Source organism: Triturus cristatus, chromosome 1_2 (assembly GCF_964204655.1).
Source record: "Triturus cristatus chromosome 1_2, aTriCri1.1, whole genome shotgun sequence".
Lineage (NCBI taxonomy): Eukaryota > Metazoa > Chordata > Amphibia > Caudata > Salamandridae > Triturus > Triturus cristatus.
This window is the reverse complement of record NC_140580.1, coordinates 996,984,542-997,000,125: the sequence shown is the minus strand read 5'-3', so window position 1 is coordinate 997,000,125 and position 15,584 is coordinate 996,984,542. Positions and strand designations below refer to the sequence as shown.

The 15,584-nt window shown below is 48.2% G+C and overlaps 1 protein-coding gene across 1 annotated transcript in view; it reads left to right on the top strand.

The window, feature by feature from the left end:
* Nucleotides 1–282: 282 nt before the first annotated feature.
* The window catches only part of DPP7 (dipeptidyl peptidase 7), a 1,979,246-nt gene continuing 1,963,944 nt past the window's right edge, over nucleotides 283–15,584 (top strand). The window contains exon 1 of the mRNA XM_085611261.1: nucleotides 283–1,003. Within this exon, the coding sequence (XP_085467387.1) occupies nucleotides 391–1,003 (613 nt within the window). The 5' untranslated portion in view covers nucleotides 283–390. The remainder of the gene's footprint in view (nucleotides 1,004–15,584) is intronic.

Here is a 15,584-nt window from a genome sequence, read left to right as displayed (position 1 = left end):
TAAGTAATGCATTAATATTGTTGCTGCTTCCACTCACCTTTCGGTTAGACAGATGTAAATGCAATAAATACGTGAGAGATGTTAGAATAAAAACAGGGTACTGAAAATATACATTTTGACCTCTAGTTGCTTGCCACTGCAGACCTCATGCTACCCAAACCGGAACGACCAGGTGCCGCAGGTGAATCCTTAAGGCCGTTAATGTTATCGAAGGCAACAGCTCGCGCTCCTATCTCAAAGTATTCGGTTTACGTGCGACAGGTTTGTGACGTCACCACGGAGCATCATCTCAAAGCGGTGGCGGGCGAGGAGGGGGGCTCCTATGATTGTCAATAACGAGCGCGAGGGCGGGACCGTAGAGCGGGATTCCGGTCCCTGCCGGGGAATGGGATGAGGGCAGGCCAGAGTCCGGTGCTGTCGTTGCTGGTCTTGGGACGATTCTTATTCCCCCTGTCCTCTTTCACTTACGTCCATGGATATGGAAGCACCGTGGCGGGTGTCCCAACGCCACGCAGTAGCACTACGTTCTGCAGCACCTGCAACCAGGGCTCCCCCACTATCATTGTGCTCAGCTCCCCTACTGGAGGCGCGGAGCCATCCCCCAGCCTTCAGAAAGTCCTTGAATCCCTTCCTTTTCATTCTTCGAGCGTCTCCGCAGTTCAAAACCGGGCCCTGTCCAACCGCCGCCAAGCAGTAGTAATGCACAGGACCACCTCTATAAGCACAAGTCGCCCTAGGGTAACGAGGAGGATCACAACCCCTACCCCTCCAGACGAAGAGGAGGAGGAAGAAGAGGAGGAAGATGAGGACGAGGACGACGAAGACGAGGAAGATGTGGGTGTGGAGGAAGTGTTAAACTGGAGCCAGCCGCGTTCAGGCCTAAGGTTTAAACCCTTGAGCGAAGAGCCTGATTACCAGGAGAAATACTACAAGCAAGTCCTAGATCACTTCAGCTTCCTGGAGCATGGCAGCAGGACTTTCTTCCAAAGATACCTCATCACAGGTACGTGCCCTCTCTTTACATCAATGAGTGCTCCAGCGGCTAGTCCGAGTTAACCCGCTCTCTCTCTGAGTGCAGCCTTCCAGCACGTTTCAAATAAACTAACTGTGTTCCCCACGGCAGGATTAAAATATGTGCAAGAGCGGACTAAATTATGCTGCTAGAAAAGGCAGATTATGCGGCACATTTGGTGACAGTATTCCTTCAGTACCTTATCATTTTGACCAATGGTTAACTGTTTAGTAAATAAAGGTTTCGTCGCTTAAGTACCATTATAAAACTCAAATACAGCCTGAAAGGTGAAAAGACAACCTTCGCCTAGGGCCTTCCACTGCGCCACACCATGTCACTGTGTATTTAGTACATTTTGATTCGTTTGAAATAGAAACAGAATTTTGGGTTAAAATCTGAATTATGCAGCAGATGGAACTGCTCCAGCGCGAAAGGGCAAATTTACATATCCTCCCTGCGTCACAGACCCGTCATCACACTTACTCATTCACCCACGCATTCATTGGTGGGGCCCATAACACCAACACTTATACGTCTTGCTTCGAATCTGCACACAGGAGGAAAGGAGCACTGGACATGTGGGGTACCTTGTTACCTATAGGAGGAAAATCTTTACATTATATACAACAGCACCTACAGAATCCTAACTTTAACATCAAGGCACTTCACCACTTGGTCGATTGACCAATTAGTTGGACTGGTTGATGGTGATCTAGAACCAGCTAAAACATTTAAAGTTTGGAACCTTTCAATTAATGAATATCGTATTAAAAAAAGGAATCACGGACTCATAACCTGTTAATTAACACTTAGTTTATCTAATTAATTCACTGTCATTGGCATGATCAGAATTTTAAATCAAATTAGAATTTCAAAGAATATCTTTGCCACAAATTTACATACAATTATATTTACCTACAATTTTGACACCGGTGACCATTTCCCGAAAACCCATCAGCCCTGCATAAATCAATAATCCCTTCTGGTAAAATCGTCCAGTCAAATGCAGGTTAAGACCGGGAAAAGTTCTTTCGCTCAGCACGACACAGTCCCAAAGGTAGTCAAGGAACCAGGAAATCGTGCTTATCAAATCGACCCTCCTCACCATCAGTCACCAACGGAAACTTGGAACACACTTCTTTTCCCTCTTCTAAAGTTCCCCTTGTATAGTAAATTCTAGGATAATATGCAACATTTTCTAGTAGTAGGAGAGTTCTGATTGGCTAAATCCCTAAAATTTGCAATACTGAACTCTGTTCCCAGATTTTCTTGGTTCTCAGAGAATTGAATATGTCATCCTTTAAATTGTATTTGTTTGTACAGTTCTCATGCGAAAAGTTCAGAAGTAACAACATGTAGACCTCTAGATACAGGTCGCCATTGTTTTTTTCAGTCATTCACACTAGCTGAGTCCTGGCAATCCTCCACGTTCTATCCTTGACAAGGAACACGTAGTCTCGGCTTGGAGGTCGCCTGGAGATCTTCAGAGCCATCCGAGTCTGCGCAGTAGACATTGCGCTCAAATGACGGTGGCCACTTCCGAACTACATTTTGAATACTGCAGCCTAGTAGGCCCGAATGCCAACTTAAGCAAAGATAAACCTAAAAATAATTAATATACGGAAGTGAAGATTCTAATGTTTAAACCCACACTAATCCCAATATATATTAGTATTTTCCTAGCTCATAGAAACATTTAAAGCAATAATACTCACCTTTCCGCAATACCAGGAGCACAAACCATCACAAAAGCAACACAAATCATGCAATCTTGTATTTCAACACATTCTATGCTTAGTTTGCGTATTACAATTAATCATTAGATTTTAGTAGCCATGCAATTTGCATTTTAGTCCCACATGTATCTTGTGTTTATCAAGGTGTACAGTTGATTAATTCCAACACTCCAAACAATTAGTACAGGTTAGCATTTAGAATGATTACGTAATTAATATTTTCATGCAAAATAGAGAAGGTATACAGAATTTCGTTTTACGTGCTCCACCAGATGGATTATGTGGCATATCCAAAACTATGCAAAAAGTGCCATGGCCACAGAATGGCATACATTTCAGTGACCCTGACTATACTGTCATTTTAAGTGCACACTCGAAATCCTCCAAATGAAGACTCCTCCTTTAAAAAAAATATTTTTATTGCAGTTTACAAATATAAGCAACACATGAAAAGAGTATCTATGAGAGATGTCGGAAATATAGCCTCAAAGGAGCTGAAATACAGAAACCAGCAAGAGGAATTAATAAATATTCATAACATACAGAGAAATTGAATTTCATGTCATACATAATTATGAAATTCACGAGGCTGAGATAAAGGCATACGTTGCCTAAGAAACCCCTTTAGTAATAACGGTTACATCAAAATCTCAAAGTGCATAGTGTACAGAAAGAGTCTGACCAATCTTATGGGCAAACAAAGACATCCAGATGCTTGAATTTCAAAAGCAGATGAGGGCTTCATTTTGTTTGCTGACTTCTATTAATACCACTCCCACCCCCCCACCAGTAGCCTGCCCATCCCATTAATAGTCTCTAATGGGGGATTGTATCCTAGGAATTGCTGCTACGCCAGTCTAAAAAAGGTGTCCAGATCAGTTTCCTTTCCAGATTAGCTTTTTTGCCTCCTTTTACAGATAGAGCCATTTCCAGATTAAATATTGCAAACTTTGGGGCAAACCACTGCTGAAAGGTCGGAGGTATATTATCTAGCCAGTATGAAGCGATGCACAAGAAGGACACTGCCATGGCAATAAATGTAAACTGCTGGGCAGGGCCAGGAACCACTTCACCCTGCACCACCAAATTGTTCATTTGAGGGTTTAACACAATCTTGATACCCAAACAAGAGTAAAAAACAAATGAGTGATCCCTCTCCGAAGTGGTTCGTGGCAAGTATAGCTTAAAAATGTATGTATTAAATTGGCCTTAGTGAGTTGATAGCGTGGGTCTGTAATACCTACCGTCCCTCCCCATCTAGCAATTTTCCAGTGCGTATAAAACAGATCTTAAAAAGTCTTGTAGTTTTGTTTGTAGATTGGCCGAGAGTACTGTAGTGCAGGCTAGCTCCAGTGACTCTAAAAAACAACAATCTGCTGTCCCCAGCTTATTCTTCCATTTTTTGGATTGCCTTTCATGATCATCTAGTGTGAGGGCATTCAGATCTTTATAAAGGTGGCTAATATTAAAAAAATTACCCTGACCAACCGTTCCAGCAGCTTTCTGTCTGGACACCCCAGGCCACTCCACCCTTTTCAAGTTAAAAAAAGAGTATACAAAAATCTTTCTGGGACACTTTGAACCTATCCCTCAGCTCTTCAAATGAGATTATTCCAATTTGTGTGGAAAAAAATCACCCAATCTCTTAATTCTACAGCCCAATACTGGAGAACCCCGGAAAATGTCTGAAAGGGACGTATTTTTTGTAGAGGGGTATAGTTATGAAAATGCCCAAGCCCTAGCTTTTTACGGAGTGAGATCTAAATCCTCTGAGCTCCCTGGAAGGTATTAAACCGAACTTTCTTACAGTAGGTCGGTTTAACTTTTCGCAGGAAACCTCCTCTAGCTTCTTTCCTGAGCAATAGCTCCTATATAGGAGGGATTACACCCACCCACCCCTCCATCTATTCCTTGATCCCCAAAGAGTGAGCACATGTATTGAATAGCCACTTCCCAGTAATAGTTTTAAGCCCGGAACTCCCCAGCCACTGCTATCCCTGCGGAGAATAAAATATTTGAGCGCCCTTCTAGTTTTGGAAGCCGCCCAAACAAAGCGTGTAATCATATTGTTCATGGCGTTAAACCAGTGATAATTACATTTAAGAGGAATGGCCCTGAACAGATGCAACACTTTTGGCAAGATCATCTTAATAACATTACAGTTGCCCACTATAGGGATATGCAAGTTATCCATTCTGTGCAGATCCCTATTTGCCTTCCCATTAACGGGGGTTAAATTGAATTCAACCAGACGACCCAGCTCTGCTGTTAAGGTGACTCCCACGTACACAGCCCTCTGGACTACCCTGTTGTCACTGAGGTGTGAATACCTGTTTAGTTCTACTTGGGCTTTACTTTGAGCAAATGGCCTGAAAAGCACCCTAATACCTGAGCCTCTTGTTCAATTTGTGTTTAGGCCACCGCAGGGTTGGGTGTGACTATCGCCACATCATCCGCGTAGGCGAGCACCTTAGTATCCTAGCCCTGATATTACATAGGTGCTATCAAGGGGTTCAGATCTAATTTCCAAATTAAAGGGTTGATGTAGAACGTAAAGAGGATCAGGGACGGGGCCATCCGCCCGAGATCGCGGGCACTGCGCACTGTCCTGTGCGCCCAGCGATCGAGGCGGCATTCGCGGGAAGGATCGGCCCCTGGGGACTCAGCGGTGCTACGGGTGAGGAGTCGGGAGGAGGGGATGCACCGGCCTGCTGAAGAGCTAGGCACCGGGACTGGCGGCGGAGGCCAGAGACTGCGAGCTTTGCATACGGGGGTACCCGCCACCAGGGAATCCGGCTGCCGCGGAGTGATTGGTGGCATCGTCGACCGGGTGGGCGCCCCCCGGCCCTGAGCTTTCTCCTAGGAATCGGCGGCTGGATTGAGTCGCGTTGGGGGGTTTCGGCAGGGATCAACGTTCCGCCTCCACGCCTTTGTTCGCCCATTGTTGGGATCCCTCCCCCTGGGACTACTACTGGCAGCGGCTGGAGGGGCTGTGGTCCGCCGGCCATAGCAGTGGTGTGCTTGCGGCTGGCCCAGCGTGGCTGGGCAGCTGTCGAGTGGGGCGACCCCTTGAAGACTACTGAATACCTGGCCCGCAGCGGGCGCTCAGGGTGTGAGTGGGCCCAAGGAGTACTGGCCGGCCTGAGTCCCTAGAGGCGGGGGTATAAGTTTGGCGGCCATCTCGGGCCGCGGGGGCTGGGGGGGGGGTAGCACGCGAGCGGCCAGCTGAAGCAGGCCAGCTGAAGCAGGCCAGATCCAAAGAACCTTTGCTGTATGATAACCACCGCATTCTGTTATTCCCGGACTATTCGCGCCCAGTGCAGCAGCAACGCCAATCGTTCATGGCAGCGAAAGCCAGATTGAGAGAGCTCAAGCTCCCGTATGACCTATTGTTCCCGGCTCGCCTGCGAGTGGAGTTCCAGTCCCGCGCCCACTTCTTTGACACCCCGGAGGAGGTGTTCAAATGGACGGATGGAACGGTGCGGGCACGCTGCCTGGACTGGCGTCAGACTCCTCATCGAGTGAGGTGCCGTCGAAAGGTTCCCTTGAGCCGCGCCGGAGGGGGAATAGAAGATCTCGATCTCAGAGGCGCGTTCTGTCCTGTGGGGCATCCTCCCCGGGAGACCCTGCTTCCAGGCATCGACCACTGGTTCCTTGACCTCTGATGGTGGGATGGTGCCGGGGTGTTCTTCTCATCGGACTGTGAAATACTTGACTCACCTGGATGGAGGGGGTCTCTATATGGGCTGAATCCCCACCTGTCTGGTACTTGTGGGGGGCAGGCCCCAAAGAAATGGGCTGTAAGTTGGGGATCCATTGGCGGGGCGTCCCTCGTCTCCCCCCCCCACCCCCCCCCCCCCCATTGGGGGCTAGGCGCCAAACCTGCCGCGACAGGTACTTCAGCATTCTTGAGGTATGGGGTGTTGGGTTTGTTATGGGGGGGTTTGTTTTGGGGTATGAGTTGCGCCTCCACACTGGGCCGGCCAGGATACACACACACACACACACACACACACACACACGCGCCGCCAGGGCCCCTCATCCGCATTATGGTTATGCCCATGGCTAGTCGGTCTGTAGATGGTCAGGTGTCCCCTGGTACTCTTCGCATCGTTAGTTGGAATGTACGCGGGGTCTTGGAAAAAATTAAACGGGGGGGCTGTACTTCGTCAGGCAAAGAGGGCCAGGGCTGATATCCTCTTCTTGCAGGAAACTCATCTAATGGGCTCCAAGGTCTTGTGCCTGCAACGCTTTGGCTTTTGGCAGGTTTTTTTCCACGCCGGTTTCACGCAGGGCTCCAGGGGAGTAGCAATTCTAATACACCACAGGGTCCCATATGTGCACGCGCAACAATGGGTTGACACACAGGGGCGATACACATTTATCCGGGGTATGATCGGGGAGGACCCCATAGTGCTGGGTTGTGTGTATGCCCCCACCCCCCACAGTGGTCTTTGGTGGACCGGTTTCTTACGATGTGGGCTGCCATGCCGGATGTGGCCTCTGTGGTGGGTGGAGATTGGAACGACGTGGGTAAAGACAGGAGCAGGGTTGGTGGGGGCCTAGGGGGCAGCCAGCCCACGAAATTGCACTCTTTGGTGACCAGCCAAGACTTTGTTGACACATGGCGGCGCATACATGGAGACAGGAGGGACTTTACATACCTCTCGGCAGTTCACAAGTCATTCTCTCGGATTGACTGTCTTTGTCCCCCGGGCGATGGTTACCAGGGTGGTGGCAGCTGAGATTCTCCCCCGGGGGCTGTCGGATCACTCCCCGGTATCCGTTGAGCTGCAGATGGGCAAGGGGCACCAACCCTTCCGGTGGCGCCTCTCGGTGTGGAATTTGCAGAATGACGAATACGGGAAACATATGAGGGAGGCAATCGCTAATTATCTTGTCCTCAACGAGGGGCCGGTGTTCAGTGCCGTGACACTGTGGGACGTTCTGAAGCCTACTCTACATGGGGTGGACATTGCCTGGTGTGTGGCGGCCCCTAAAAAGCTTTGGGATGCGTTGGTCTGGCCTAAAGCGGAAGTGGAATCGCTCGAGCGTCGGAGGCGGGTGAGGAGCCGGCGGTGCGTCAGTTACTCCTGGCGCAGCAGTCCTATGCCTCTCTCCTAATGGATGAGGCCCGGCAGGTGTGGCTGGCAACGCGCAGCAGGATATGTCGGTGGGGGGACAAGTTGGGTAAGATGCTGCATCGGCTCTGTCAGGGCACTTTGCATCCCCAGGCCCTTCTGGGTGTGCTGGATGAGGGTGGGGCGCTGATGACGGACCCTATGGCCATAGCGGAGAGCTTCGCCACATATTATGCGGACCTTTACGCCCCTCCGGAGTGCCTGCCGGAGGCTATGGTTGACTGATTTATAGCGGATCTCCCGCCCAAAGCGGTGTCGGATGAGACGTGTCAACAACTGGAGCTCTGCCTGACAGATGAAGAGTTGGGCAAGGCCCTGGGAGAGCTCAATTCGGGCAACCCAATGGGTTCCCTGGCAAGTTTGTTCGACGATACAACCTTCAGCTAGCCCCTTACTATCGGGTGGCATTGGAAGAGGCCAGGGGGAGGCGGGCCAGCTCCCCCCAGACTGGAGGCATGCAGAGGTGGTGGTGTTCCATAAGCCTGGTCGGCCCCCAGAGCAACATGCCTCCTACCGTCCCATTTCCCTCCTCAACGTGGAGGCCAAAGTTTTGGCTAAAGCACTAGCTAATCGCCTTTTACCTCACATCTCGGCACTGGTACACCCGGACCAGGCCAGGTTTATGCCCCAGAGGATGACAAGGCATAACATAAGGCGGTCTCACGTGGCGTTGGCAGCTGTCCAACAGACTGGGGAGCTGGCTGCACTCCTACTGGCAGATATGGACAGGGCATTCGATTCCCTGAATTGGGTTTACCTGTTCGCCCAGCTACATAGACTTAATTTTGGCCCACGCTTTTTGTCGTATCTGATGCTCCTCTACACCGATTTGACGGCGTCGGTCCGGGTGGCAGGCGCGGTTTCGTCCAGCTTCCCTATCAGACGAGGCACCAGACAGGGGTGCCCCCTCTCGCCATATCTATTTGCCCTAGTCATGGAGCCATTGGCGGCCTGGGTGCGCGTTGATGCACAGATTAGGGGCTTTGAGTGGGCCCCGGGCTTGTTCGACAGGATCGCATTATATGCAGATGATGTCCTTTTTTTTCTTACGGCATTGGATAGGTTGGGCCACGGCTTCTGAGGATCATGCAAACTTTCGGGGAAACATCCGGGCTCTACATGAACCCCCCTGTAAATCCACATTGTGGGTTCTGGGAGCTCGGGTTAGAGTGTGTTCGTGGGTGTCTGCAATTCAGGTGGTGGTGGGGGGCCACAAGTACCTGGGGGTATTCCTGTCGGATGTGCCGGCCATCTCGTGGGAGCGAAACTTGGCACCGGTTTGGGAGCGTGTTTGTGCGGACCTAAAGATCTGCTCCCACATGCCCTTGACAATATACGGCTGATCGGCAATTTTTAAGATGGTTGCGCTCCCTCGCTTGTTATATCAGCTGCAGAACCACCCATATCAGATTGCTTCTAGATGGTTCCGGCTGGTGAAGTCCGTGCTGGGACAGTTCCTGTGGGGTGATCGAGCGGTAAGCGTAACGTTGCCCATGTGCTTTCTTTCCACCTACTGTGGAGGACTCGCAACCTCGGATCTCCTTTCGTACTACCAGGCCTCGCACTTATTGGTTCTTAATGAGTGGGGGTACCCGGCGTACACACTGGAGCGACGCCTCATGGGGCCTCACACTTTACACACTATCCTTTATTCAGCGCCGCTGCGGGGGGCACTGCCACTGGTGACGCAGGTAGTATTTCAAATCTGGCGGCAGTGACTGAAACAAATGGGGTGGTGGAACACCCTGACCCGAGAAACTCCTTTGTGGCATAATGAGCGCCTGCCTGAGCTGGCGGCCCTGCAGGGCTTTCGGGGATGGGATGCTATCGGCATCTCAACCCTGGGGGATGTTGTGCGGGATGGGTCCCTCAAGTCCTTTGGGGATTTGCAGGGGGAATTTTGCATGCCCCGGTCTCAGTTCTTTCGGTACCTTCAGCTCCGCCATGCGCTCTCCCCCAGCCTGGAGGGCCTTAAATCTCTCCTCCGGAGTTTAGCCCGCTGGAAGCGAAGGTCTTTATGGGGGATCTGGAGACCAAGAAGATCTCCCGTATCTATCAATCCCTAGTCACTCACTGTTCTCCTGCGCTTCAGAAATTTCGGGGGGTGTGGGAAGAGGATGTGGGTACATTGGAGGAGGAAGACTGGAGGAGGCCCTCGCTGCCCCCTGGGGAGTAGCCATAGCAATGCGTCTCCGCCTCATTCAATTTAAATACCTGCACCGGTTCTACTTTACTCTGGTTCGACTGTGGCGGGTGGGATTGATTGCCTCCCCGGAGTGTCTCCGGTGTGGTCGGGAGGAGGGCACCTTTCTGCACACTGTATGGCAAAGTCTATCGCTTGATCGATTCTGGAGGGGGGTATTTTCCTGTCTATCGGCGGTTTTGGGGTGGGCACTCCCGCGGACACCACAGTTCTCGCTGCTTCATGTTATGGAGGGAATTGGGAGCAATATATATAAAAGGCATCTTATGCTGCTGGGCCTTACATTAGCGAAACGTGATATAACCAAGATGTGGAAGGATGCACGGGCCCTCTCGGTGGCCGCCTGGAAAAAATGGCCTGGACTTTTGCATGGGGCTGGAACAGCCAATCTTTGTGGCCAGGGGATGCCCACGTAAGCACTATAAAATATGGAAGCGGTGGGCGGACTATAGGGGTTTGTGGCTGGAGCCTCCCATTGCAGCGGACGATCTCCCAGTGGAGTGAGGACGAGGCCCAGTTGGTTGGAGCTGGCACTGGGAGGAGTAGGGGTGGGGTAACATGGGGTGTGTGTGTGTTAAAGATGTATTTTTTTCTTCTTTCCTATATAGCTTGCATATGGACTGGACTCGGTGGACTTTGCGCAACTCTGGGGGGGGCGGGTGTGGGGGGGGAGTTGTGGGGGGGCTTACACTCCTAATCGCCATGCTATGTTTGGTATTTTGGGTGTTCCTCTGAAAAGGTCAGTTGCTTTCTTGCTTCTGTACATCTTGAAATTGCAGTTGCCTCTGGGGTACAGGGCCCTGCGACATATGTGCAATTTGACAAAATCTGTTTAAAAAATAAAATAAAAGAGGATCAGGGACACCCCTGCCTGGTGCCTCTTAAAATTTCCCCTGACTGCCCATCTATCATTTGCAGTCTAGCAGTTGCTGTCGCCGCCTTGATATAACAGGGTCCTATTCCAAATCGACCTGAGACTGTCCGCAGATATTTCCAGGATCCCCTATCAAATGCATTTTCTGCATCGAATTATATCATGGTCATACGGTTCCCAGACACAGCTGAAGCGTCAAAAAAGTGTGATGACGCGGCAGGTGTGGTCTGTGGTTTCCCTCCCTGGTATAAACCTGTCCGGTCTAGTTAATACTAAATTAACTATAACTAGGCTCAAGCGTGAAGCTAGGATTTTAGAATATATTTTTGTATCCCTGTTAATAAGGGTTATCGGCCTGTATGGCCCTGGCTCTTGAGGTGGCTAACCCTTTTTTGGAAAAACAATAATATTTGCTGCAGACCATGAGTCTGGAAGTGGCTGCCCCTTTCGAATCTGCAACAATGTAAATGGCAGGTCCAATTTTAATATTAAAATAAAAAACGTGGTAAAACTCTGAGATCGACTTATCCACTCCTACTGCTTTCCCTGAGGGCAGGTTCATTATATCAGCCAGTGAGAAAGGGGCTTCGAGTAAGACCCGATCCTCCGCACTACGTCTTCCGAAGGGAACGGGGTCAAGAAAGCATAATAAATCATCTTCTAAGATGTCTTCTTTTTTTTAGGTCTCGGCTAGGCAGCGCGCATGCGCTGTCTCTCCGAGACTTCTAGTAATCTATATGCTTGGAGAAACTCCGCCTATTACCGGGTAATTGCTCGCAGCTTGCCATTGGTTAACTTTTGCATTTTGTTTGTAAGAGTGCCTATTATTGGCTCTTGGTCCGATACATAACTTCCGTTAATTCCGGAAGCAGCACCGCCTAACTACAGTCTCGTTACACAGCGTAATTGTTTATTTTAAAATAGTGCGCATTAACATGCGCGCACTACCTTATATTATACGCATGCGCCAAAAGTACCCCACGTATAATCAGAGCGACCGCCATGCTTTATCTTTAAGTACAGCTGAGAGTCCCCGTTTGAGTCTCTGACAGTTTTAGAAAGAGCTCAGAACGCTCCGCCGTGAAGGACCGAGCACCCCTTCTACTTCAAAGCCCTGGTTCTACCAGACAGTTCCAGGTTCACGCCCTTGGCCAGCTGGACAAGGTGCTGCCTTGGAACTGCCGGTCACTCTGATATATACTGCAGCACCGAGGACGGCTGGCAGCACACTGTGAACAGAGCTGCGCACTTCGGCACTGAGGACAGAATCTAGTGAAATGCTCTGATGGGTGAATCTGATATACTTTAAACAGCTAGCATAGCACATTCCGGGCTAAGCTGACCTGCGTCTTTACTCGCAACAGCTTCCTGTGCTCATTTCGGACAGAGCTGCTCTTCATCAGCACAGATCACTGCTCCAGGAAACATTCCTGGCAGAGCTGCTTCAGGATCGCAGACAGCTCAAGTGATCAATATGGGCTTAGCTGCTCTTCATTAGCAAATAGGACAGTTTCAGGAAACATTTCGGACAGATGTTGCACCTCATTCATATCTTCAATGAGCTTCACTGAGCTTATGTGAAGCAAGACTTTAAGTTGACGCTATTCTATTGTTTCAAAGTGTGCAGTGCGCTGGCGGCTTTATAGAACATAGAAGCCCTTTTCGAAGCACAAACAATACTCTACAAAATAAAGAAAGCAGGATTCCTTCATGAAGAACATTTCAAAATGTAAGAGCTAAGCTGGCGCACCAGACTAGTAAAGTTGCAATCCATAACTGCAAACTGCTGAAAAGCGCTTTTTTCGGCACTCGATAGAGTTACATGAACACAGACGAATCAACTTACTGGACCGGAAACCGCTCTCATACACAACTGTGTATCTTTTCATTAGGTTTTGAAACTCCACCTTTGTTTTAAAATTGCTGATTAAAATTGGAAGCAGCGCCGATAAATCATCCGATTCTAACAAACATTAGCGCAATGGGTAGTTGCCAAGGGCCTTGAGTCTCCTTCCTGACACTTGATGCTGAGGTTAGCTTTCATGTAAGGATGACCCGGCACGCCTGCTTCTCGCTGCCTTACGCTTATTTGTGTGGTTGCTCAGTCTTGCGACTTCGTTGCGCATGACAGCATGCGATGCGTTTATATAATTCAACTGTTCTCATGTTATAAACCTGGGTGATTGATGATTGGCTGAGTCAATCTACCGAGGTTCTAATCTGTGACCTCCATATTTGAATTTCACACCGATTTCCTCAAGGTGTCTCTATCCTCCTGCTATTGTAGACTTTTCAGCTGAAAGATAAACCATTGCAAAAAAAGATCCGCACACATGCCAGTACTTGTCCACACTAGAGAAAGATTTTAAAAAGCCCCCCCTTTTTAGGTCTCGGCTAGCTAGGTTCAACATTTACATTCTGGTGCCCGTGCATGCAAGACATTTCGACTTCCAGGGCTTGAGAAAAAGAAATGCATTTATTGCATAATAATGTAGGGTTGAAGGAGACCCGTTCATACGAAACAGGAGCCTTGGGGAATTCTGATTTAAATCAGTAAGGAATAGGGTCTCAAACTGTGTTTCAGCAGCGAAACGCGGTCAATGGAACCATGCAGCAAAAGTGGGCGTCACGATTCATGCAGTGGAAAGGCACAAATACAAGAAATTGCATTACTTCAGTAAATACAGCCTGGAAAACTGTGGCTTGCCACTAATTTGATGGCACTTTTTTCACACCAACCTAGTGAAAACCAAACGTGTTCCAAAGGCCATTTCCGAAGCATCCAATAAAATTTAATTTGTTTTGTGTGCTGTGTAGGAACAATCTACACTATTGATCTCTTAAGAGTGTGTCCCCTCGTTCTAATTTAGAACATTAGACTAAAAAAGGATGATGCCGGAGTCCAGGCCTCAATGTGTAAAATTACCCTTCTAATTACTCATGCTTAGATTCCCCATCCAGCATTATGCACAGTGATCAATCCTGAAATGACACGCATATCCTGCCTTGTCCACGAAGGAAGATTATCGAGTAGAAATGTAATTGGGTTACTCATCTTGTCCTCTGGTTATTTGAGCATTTGTTATAGCCCTAACTTTGGGTCAGTACTGGGGCAATCAGAGATTAGTGCACATACTGATTGGTACTGCACCCTTTCCCTGATTTGCGCACATTAGAACAGTAAGTGTTTCTGTACCCACAATAATGTGCTGCATAGGTAAATACATATAAGATCCAAAAGCCGAGACCGATTGCATTGCAAATGCTTGTTTTGTAAACTTTTTTTTTATTGAGTTTTTTATCGATTCAGCAAGGACACACTAAATTATTGACAGACCACTATATATAACAAAGAATACAAAACAGAGGAAAATCAGAATATACACATCTATAGTTTCTCAACAAAAAAAACCCAATAAAAACAATAATACATTACTAGATATCATTGCTGTACCCAGGTTCTGATCGGCTCCCATATTGACACCCCCAATTTTTTTTTGTTGCAATACCTTTCAATTTATATAATGCAGATTCCGTATTATATATAGAAATAAGTTTGGCCCTCCAACTTATAAAAGACGGGGGCTCAGAATCCAGCCACTGAGATGTTATACATAACCTCAAAACTGACATATAAATTAACTTAAAACCTCTGTAAGATGCCGCTTGCTTGCCCACATCTGTGCTGAATTCTATTCCGAACAAAACCAGAGAAGCTGTAACAGAAATAGGTATTCCCAAAGATTGTAACAAAAATCGTTCAATATCCAGAAAAAGTGGCTGGAGGGCAGGACAAGAAAAAAACATATGCAACGAATCTGCTGCATAAAATCCACATCTTGAACAGTTAGTCCCCCTCCCAGCCTTCCACTTTGCTATCTTTGCCGGCGTGTAATACAAATTAAACATAGCCATATATGATTGGCTTCTAAGTCTGCCAGAAAGCAAAATAGAGCAGGCAGTTCGCATTACCAGCTGTAAATCCAGATTAGTTACCGGCACTTTCTCCTCCCATATTGCTTCCTGCCTGGCCAGATCATCGGATTGTATTAACATAAGTTCCATGTATATTTGCCCTATTTTGCATTTCCCTTTTATTAAATCCAAAATACGGATCTGTCGGGGCTGACATTTCCCCCCCGCAATTGCGGCCTGTAGGAAGCTTCTTGATTGCAAATATTTGAAAAAATCAGCCTTTCCAACCCCAAATCTGTCTTGCAATATTAAAAAAGATACCATCTCACCCTGCTCCAGCAAATCTCCAACTGACCTAATACCAAGCTGTGACCACCTACGCATAACCGAATCCTGAAATACCACGGACGATAAGGCAGTCGAATCCAAGGGTGTATACCATATGATACTAGGGATAGATAGCTGTTTACGCAACCTCTTCCAGACTAAATAAGCCGCATGGATAATTTTGAACCTGGTCTTTTTGTAGTAGCTTGGCTCCAACACTTTTAATAGTAACCCTTGTGCTGATTCTCCCAAGCACCACTCATATATAGACGGGGAGAAGGCAGGGTCCAACACTGCCGTCTTACCCCAAATCAAGACACCCGTTAATTGAAATAACGAGGCCGAGTAATATAAATAAAAATTTGGGAGAGCCAGA